The 8,503-nt window shown below is 42.4% G+C and overlaps 2 protein-coding genes across 2 annotated transcripts; one reads left to right on the forward strand and one right to left on the reverse strand.

The window, feature by feature from the left end:
* The first annotated feature begins 1,205 nt into the window (after window positions 1-1,205).
* On the forward strand, window positions 1,206-2,715 carry LOC120801689 (trace amine-associated receptor 13c-like). The gene is made up of 2 exons (XM_040148864.1): window positions 1,206-1,381; window positions 1,884-2,715. Exons 1-2 carry the CDS (start codon window positions 1,206-1,208, stop codon window positions 2,713-2,715), a joined length of 1,008 nt encoding a protein of 335 aa, XP_040004798.1.
* Window positions 2,716-5,540: 2,825 nt separating this feature from the next.
* LOC120801621 (trace amine-associated receptor 13c-like) lies at window positions 5,541-6,837 on the reverse strand. Its single transcript, XM_040148771.1, has 2 exons — window positions 6,668-6,837; window positions 5,541-6,360 (listed from the first exon to the last, which is right to left on the reverse strand). Exons 1-2 carry the CDS (start codon window positions 6,835-6,837, stop codon window positions 5,541-5,543), a joined length of 990 nt encoding a protein of 329 aa, XP_040004705.1.
* Window positions 6,838-8,503: the final 1,666 nt, after the last annotated feature.

Genomic DNA, 8,503 nt, shown 5'->3' on the forward strand with positions numbered 1-8,503 from the left:
TGGACTTCGCGTCTGACCATGTGTCCCACGAACGTTGAATTGTATTATCTTCCGAGAGTTTCCGTAATTGCCTCTGTGCACCCAAAACCGTTGCGAAATCAACCATCCGTTTCTAAAACCTACACTGTTCCCTAATGCTGTAGCACACAGGGTTTATGTAAATACAACTCAAACACACTGTAAATATCTTGAATCGAGCTTAGCAGTGACACATTTCACAGTAAGTAACTGATCCGTTCATTAACGAAGTCATTAGCGTAACTTTGTACGTGGCATGTATCATGAATTATTATAGTGACTGCCCCGGGGCCATTTTACATTCCACCACATCATGTAATTTGACGTCGTGGCGATGTGCTGATATCGCTTTCCAAACGCATGCTGCCTTTCGTGTTTCCACAGAGCTGGGAGGATTTCGCGCTCCTCCGTGGATCAGAACTATCCAGTTCATGAGTTTAAAGACTCGCTGGACTGTTCCGAAAAAGTCTTGTCGAGCACGTAAAACACGACTGTTTTCTTCAGACACAAAAAGTTGGGATTTTGGTTACCGCCGCCCGCAACACCATGAGTAAGGAAGCAGTCTGCTTATGCTTGTTGCACCGCAATATTATCTTTTAACAGACAATCGGCCCAACGATATGCTTTTACTTGAATTATAGTTGTGTTGAATCACATCATGTACGTGTAGGATTTAAAGACTGACCAGTCAGGAGTCTGGTAGCTTTTTCCACCTGGCAACAGTGATAGAAAACATGACATGAAAATTTGCAATTTCTTTTCCAAATTGACGATGAACACACGAATGGATGGATGAATGGATGAATAGGCCCTGACTGGACTCCACTGTGAAGGGCTTGCATGTATGCCCTCTGCCGTAGCCCCACGTATTGGTGGGCTCTCCCCTTTAACTGCACAAGCAGATCCTTGTTCCTTTAAGGACGCTTCATATTCACGAACGATGAAAAACAAATAAATGTATTTCTGTATTTTATTAAATCTTACTTGGCTTTTTTCTTAAAATGATAAAGTTTCAGTTAAAGGGGTCACGGTAAACACGTTTGATCATTACATCACAGAACAGTTGCAATTGTTTTGGTCATGTGAAAAGAGGGAGGAGCGAGATAAATCCGATTTATGACGGAGAGCACTGGCCAGAAAGCTGCCAGAGCTCCGCAGCGTCTCCTCTCCCCTTTCTCTCTCTGCTTATGGAGACCCTGGAGGGAGCCGAACTCTGCTTCCCACAGCTCCTGAACACCTCATGTCGGTGGAAGCCGGGGCAGCGTCGCGCTCAGACAATCTTCATTTACATCCTGCTGTCCTGTATCTCTCTGCTCACTGTGGCTCTCAACCTGATGGTCATCGTCTCTGTCTCCCACTTCAGGCATGAAGATTCACTTCTGAGCATAACCTCAAATGATTTTTATTTTTCTTTATATCAATATTTTTCTTAACATCTGAAGAGTTGGCTTTGGGACAACAGAGATTTTGTTACATCACAGCAACATTGTGAGATGAAATCATTCTGAACGATTGACATGTACTGCATTCAGCATTAAACATCGTTGTATAGTTTTACTACTACAACTAAATTCTCTCTCTGAGACCATCCTCGAACCTCCTAATGATGTGAAAGTTGGAATCCAGCCCTCTGCTCCTCTGCTACAGACACACAAACCGTAGTATACAGAACTGATACATGCGCTGCCTCTGTTGTCACGTTCAAGCCTTTAACGAGCAACATCCTAGCTCTTCAGAGATGTTACTGCAGCTTCTACACTGATGTATCTGGACACACTTTGTTTATTTGATGATTCATGCTGTTGCAGACTTCCACAACTGCTCCATACGATAATATGTTCAGTGATGATATTCTCCCTCTCCAGGCGGCTGCACACCCCCACCAACCTCCTCCTCCTCTCTCTGGCTGTCTCAGACTTCCTCGTGGGGCTCCTGCTGCTGCCGGCTCAAATCCTCCTCATAGGGGGCTGCTGGTTTTTGGGGAGCTTTTTATGTGGACTACTTGCCTATGCCTCTTTTATCATTACATCCGCCTCGATAGGAACCATGGTGCTCATATCTGTTGACCGCTATGTGGCCATTTGTGACCCTCTGCATTACCCCACCAAAGTCACTGTGAAAAGAGTTCAGATCAGTGTTTGTCTGTGTTGGGCCTGTTCTGTGTCGTACAACAGTGTGATACTGAACGTCTTCCAGAGACATCCAGGTACATATAACTCCTGCTATGGAGAGTGTATAGTTGAAATCAACTTCATAGCAGGGGCTGTTGATGTCATGTTGACCTTTATTGGCCCCATTGCCGTCATCATAGTTCTGTATCTGGGAGTGTTTGTGGTGGCTGTGTCCCAGGCTCGTGCCATGCGCTCCCACGTTGCAGCCGTCACACTCCGGCGTTCGGAGGCCGTAAAATCTAAGAAATCTGAAATGAAAGCAGCCCGGACTCTCGGTGTTGTTGTGTTTGTGTTTCTAATATGTTTCAGTCTTTATTTCTATCCCTCTCTCGCGGGCCAGGACGTGTCAAACAGCGTGGCAATATCCGTTTTTGGGATCTGGTTACTTTATTGCAACTCCTGTCTAAATCCACTGATCTATGTTTTTTTCTACCCCTGGTTTAGAAAATCAGTTCAACTCATTGTTACACTTCAGATACTTCAGCCAGACTCCCGTGATGCCAACCTGCAGGGCAGACTGTTTTAGAGTATTTAAAAAGAACGGAAATGTCTGCTTTTGCTGCTTCACCAGCCAACCGAGGACAAGAGCTGACAGAATAACTTGCTGACTGAAGAGTCTGCTCTTTGTCAGTACTTTTCACCGGGTACAGAAGGAGCAGATTCTTCCAGCACGTCGTCGCCACAGAGTTTTTCAGAGGAGATTTTTTTTTTTTCTTTTTCCTTTTATATGAAAGTGGAAATGTTCTCCGTGCTCTTGGGTCACTGAATTCAACAACCTTACATTAGCTGGAGGAGAACTGATTTTTTTTTTTTCCCCCCTGCTAAAACCAACCCATGTATCTGGACGTTATCATGACTCATTAAAGTGACTGACCACTGTTCTTTAAAACGCCACCCCCCTTCTTATGCTTTTTGTAAACAAAGTAAAGTCTCCAGCAAAGACAGTGTATGACTTTTTACTTTTGTCAAGTGTTTCCAAATTATCAAGCAACCTTACCATGATGTGGGTAAGCACAGAAACAACACACAGAAAATAGCAGGTCATACACTGATATCACAATAAAAGGTGGAACTTTAAAATAATGTCATGAGGTCTTGATATTTAATCTATCGATTATTAATCTGTTCACGTCAAAAGGAGACAGTTGAGGTGGTTCTGGCATCTGAAAATACTGGTTCGTGTAATCACAGCCAGTGTATCTTCTACTCCTATTTTCTGGGACTCCTTTGGCAACCAAAAAGAAGTCTTACGTTCCAAGTACAATCAGCATTTTAATCTTAAAAAACTGAGAAATAAATCTTGCTCTACAGTATTTTGTGCAGTTTTGAATGTTTAATGGTTTGTTTTAGATATTTTAAATGTAGTTTTTACTTGCGTACTGTAGTTATACAGTATAGAGGACTCTATACTTAAGGGTTTTCTAGTCTCATTAGCATCTTGATGCTACATTTGTTCTATATGTTAGTTGTTTTATTTGCTATACTGTATGTTCTCAAGTTGCTGAATACCTTTATTGGTGTGAGTAGGGTAAAATCAACAGGTGGAAGTTAAATGATGGCCATTTTCATTTACCTTAAAACCCAGGTGACAGATTAGAGGACCTTTAGCAAACATAATTTTTGTATCAGAAAACACAATGTAATTCCAGAAGGTGTCGCCTATAAATTATTTTCCCCTTTCGATGGGAAAATTAATACTAGAGCTCTGTTATGTGTTAGGATTACGGACCAGTTACAATGATGTTATTCATTTTTATTGATTCTTATTGATACTTCTTATCAGTATCAGTCCATTACTTTGTCGATGTCGTCTTGTTTATTCCATTTGATTACTGTAAAAATTTTAATTTTTGATAAATTAGCGAAAAATTAAAAAAAAAACAAAAAAACTTTTTTCACCTGTCATTATGGGTTAGATGTAGGATGATGAGCAAAAATGGCAAATTTGATCCATTTAATATTGAATGTACTACACAATAAAGTGTGCAAAAAGTGAAGGTGTCTGAGTATTTTTTCTCAAGGGACTGTATGTCAGCAGTGTGGACAGAGAGTTGGCTGAGTACACAGCTCTGAAAAGTGTTCGGTACTCAGTGTGGTGGTGCTGGAGGTGTAGGGGCTGATCTGGACTGGCTGCGCCCTAACAGTTAGGAAGGGAGAGGGGCATACAGAGATGGAGAAACCCACCCTCCAGCTTACAGCTACCCCCAGCTTCACCTCGGCTGCCAACGTCCCACAATGCAAACTGATGCCAACCGCATCTAGACTACGCTCTGCCTAAAGCCCCACAATGGAGTGCACGATATTTAGTAGATGTGTAAGTTGTGCAAGTCTACACGGCAGTGATTACGCAAAAAGACGACGATTAATTAGAGTCTGAAATCTCAATTTACGGCTTACTATAGTGTGAACTGCTGAATGTCTGTGACATGGTGAGTAATAAATGAATGAACACGGCAGGGATTTCGGACACAGTCATTGAGTACATTTCATTAGTTCGGGACGAGCAGTGAAGTTGGGCGTCCCTCAGCTGATTGGTTATCAGCTGTTTCATCCATGCTTCATCGTCAGCGGCTCATTCATAGAGAAGCTGATCAGCAGTCAGAAAACGTCACATTTAAACAGGTTGTCAACCATCTCCTTATCCGTTGAACATTTTGGTGTCGTTGACTATGTAGAGGCCTAAAGGTCATAAAGGTTTACACTGATCTCCCAACACTGTGTACAATTGTTTACATGTCTGTTATGCTGAGGGTTTAGTGGGAGGAAGGCGGAATCAGCGGGTGGCAACTAAACACTGACCAATAGCGTTAGATCCTGTTCATTCGTCTTCAGACCGAGGCGACTGATTAGACAGACTGTGGGGCTGTTATCCTGTAGCAAACATAACATGTTACTCAGACATTCGTTGTTTATTCCATTTGATTAATCTACAAGAAAAGAGCAAATTAAAAACAAAATGTACATTTATTTACTTTTTAAAAAACAAAACAGAGTTTTCAATCAGCAGAAATATATCTGTGCTTGTATTGGAATAAAAAGTGTGCCATTCTCTGAAGTAGCAGCTGCACTGCCAGTGGCTTTACTTTAGGTTAAATAACAATAATAAATAACAGTGGTGAGAATAATTCTTTACGTTTTTGAAATAATGATATAGAGCAAATTTCCTTACCATACCCTGACACCAGGTCCTCAATCAGACCCGGATTTTGCAGGCATCCCTTTTGGATACAGGTTTTTTGTGTTGCCATGAAAATAAAATTCACAATGTAAAGACAAATTTATATGTGAGTTTGTATCCAATCAGTTTTACAGAGAAAGACCTGGTTTCAGTCAATCCATCCCTGTCTCTCTCTACATTAAATTGGCCTCACAGGAGCCAGGCTGCAGTATCTGAAGTGTAACAATGAGTTTAATAGATTTCCTGAACCAAGGATAGAAAAAAACATAGATCACAGGGTTGAGACAGGAGTTGAAATACACCAGCCAAATCTCAACAGCTGCAGATGATGACCCTACCGAGTTGCTCTCAGCTGCAACAGCGAAACAATAATATGGACAGGAGCACAACATAAAAACAACCACTACAACACCAAGAGTCCTGGCGGCTTTCATTTCAGATTTCTTAGCTTTTACGGCCTTTGAACGCTGGAGTGTGACGGCTGCAACGTGAGCACGCATGGCACGAGCCTGGGACACAGCCACCACAAACACTCTCAGATACAGAAGTGTAATGACTAAAATGGGGCCTAAAAAGGTCACAACAAGGTCAACAGCTCCTTCAACAAAACTGACTACAACTACACACTCTCCATAACAGGAGTTGTTCCTGTGTGGTTGTTTGAGGAAATCCCTCAGTATCCAGCTGCTGTGGACAGCAGAAAATATCCAACACAGACAAATGCAGAGCTGAACTCTTTTCACAGTGACTTTGGTGGTGTAAGACATGGGCTCACAAATAGCCACATAGCGGTCAACCGATATGAGCACCATGTTTCCCACTGAAACACTGACAATGAGGAAACCTAAAAAGTAATGTACAGCACATGTGAAGTCACCAAGGATCCAGCAGCCTTGGCTGCCGAGAAGTAGAACTGGCATCTGCAGGAGACCCACGAGGAAGTCTGCGAAAGCCAGAGAGAGGAGGAGGAGGTTGGTGGTGGTGAAGAGCTGCCTGAAATGGGAGAATGTCAACACTGAAGACATTGTTATATTCAGAAGCTGTAGAAATAAGAGGTATTAACAGTTATAATACTAAAAGAATGAACTGTACTGTAACATGACTAAATGCAGCACAGTATAACAGATTAATTCTATGCACTATTTATGTCCTAGCGGAGCAGGTAAGTGGATTTGCAGCAGCATATGCCATACAGCAAATGTAAAAACAAAGGATAAATCAAAAATGTTTCCATTAGCGTCCTAAATGTGAAATCATGTTGCCCATAGCTGGAACCCAAGAGAAGAAATTTTATCTCTGCCTGAAGTGGGAGATAGAGATGATGACCAGAAGGTTAAGAACCACAGTGAGCAGAGCGATGCAGGTCAGCAGACTGTAGATGAGCGAGGTCTCCGAGTGAGGACGTATCGTCTTCCTGCAGGAGGTGTTGAGTTGGGGAAAGCAGAGTTCAGCTTCTTCCAGGGCCTCCATTGTCAGAGAGAGGAGAAGCTGCCGAGCTCTGACAGCTTTCTGATTAAGGGTCTTTGTCATGCAGCTGATTTCCTTCCTCCTCTCCCCTGTTCTCCTCCCCTGGTACTCCTCTATCTATCTATCTTTGTCCACTAGATAGATATATAGATAACACAGTTTACTGCTAACTGTGTTAGTCTAATCTACATTGATTTTTTTGTTTGTTTTACATTTAGTTTACTGCTAACTGTGTTAGCAGTAAACTAGACTAACCTCTCTTTCAGGGCTCTGAGAGGGCCGCAGACCATGTGTGTGAAGACAAGTTCAGATGGGCTGTGTCCTACAGACTCTGGACTCAGAGACTTCAAAAAGCTATTACTTCACTCCAGCTTATCTCAAACTGACCCAGGCTTGCACCAGGCTTGTGACAATAGAAGCCCCCTCTCTCCTCCTTTCACAGGGGCTGTCGGCCTTCTGGTGCTACCCTGGGCTTTTCAGTGGATGAGTGGGAAAATATAGGTTTGTGAATTATTTAAATGTACTACTATGCACCCAGGCTAACAATTCTCTGTTGTAATCTAGGCAGAGTTAACTCGCAGAGAATCAAAACAATCAGCTTTTATCAATTACGAATCCCTTTTCCTTAAAAAACTCTACAATGATTTGTGTTTTTTCTAGGGACTCTATACTTCTCCCTGTAAGCCTCAGGGACTGGTCCATAGGCATGACAAGGTCATACTGCAAACTATGCTGTTCAGGGAGTGCCAATACAGCCTCTTTCTCTTTGCCAAGAATTTTACATTGCAACAACAGAGACCAAACCTGGGGCGACCACTGCAGAGCTATAACAGTGCACTCAAAAGCACTGAAGTAGGAGTCTACTTCAGTTTCTTGGAATGGAAGCGACTACAGCAGTAAGCTTATGTGATGTTCTTTCTTGGAGTCAAGCTCGAGCTGACGCAGTCTTTTGACTACTATTTCAAGCTTTTTCACTCATTATCTTGAACCCTGAAGCCCCGGTGTTTATTGTGGGTGATTTCAACAGCTGCAGACTTGATGGTGCCCCTGCCCTCTTTACACCTGTATGTGGATGTAGATAATATTCTTACTGTTCTTTCAGTCTATTATTGCATTCAGGGCTCAAGTACATCTCCCCTTCTGTTTTGCAGAGCAGTGCGGTTTTCCTGCTGCCACACTACAAACTGGAACTGAAGCACACCAAGCCTCAAATCCACTGTGCATCTAAGTGGTTGGAGAACACAATTACACAACTATAGGTCTCTCTGGCATGCACGGACTGAGACATTTCTCAAATTGACCTGGATGAAATAGTTTCTATGATAAAGTTCTGCGTTACCACTGTCATGCCAAGAAGAACATTTAAGGATATCCAAACTCCAAACCCTGGCAAGGCACCAGGGCCATATGACATCCGAGCTAAGGTGTTTATACAGTCAACAATCACCCTACCTGTTGAACATTTTAGTGTTGTGGACTTTGCAAAGATCGAATATACAGAATGTCTACAGCTGTCTCCAAATACTGTACACACTATAATCGTGCATGACGAAATTAAAATACATATAAGGTGTAGACAAACAACTAAGCTCTAGCACAATTTTGAGATTTTAGTGGAAACCATTGAGAGCCTGGAAAAGTTATGCATTTTGTCTGGCCCAGTTCCCAC

The sequence above is a fragment of the Xiphias gladius genome, chromosome 16 (genome assembly GCF_016859285.1).
Source record: "Xiphias gladius isolate SHS-SW01 ecotype Sanya breed wild chromosome 16, ASM1685928v1, whole genome shotgun sequence".
NCBI lineage: Eukaryota > Metazoa > Chordata > Actinopteri > Istiophoriformes > Xiphiidae > Xiphias > Xiphias gladius.

Bases quoted from the DNA above. Each gene is read 5' to 3' on its own strand.
- LOC120801689 (XM_040148864.1), top strand. From the start codon at position 1,206: ATGGAGACCCTGGAGGGAGCCGAACTCTGCTTCCCACAGCTCCTGAAC. The intron at 1,382-1,883 runs GCATGAAGATTC...CTCCCTCTCCAG, and splicing joins GTCTCTGTCTCCCACTTCAG to GCGGCTGCACACCCCCACCA.
- LOC120801621 (XM_040148771.1), bottom strand. From the start codon at position 6,837: ATGGAGGCCCTGGAAGAAGCTGAACTCTGCTTTCCCCAACTCAACACC. The intron at 6,361-6,667 runs GCAGAGATAAAA...CTCCCATTTCAG, and splicing joins ATCTCTATCTCCCACTTCAG to GCAGCTCTTCACCACCACCA.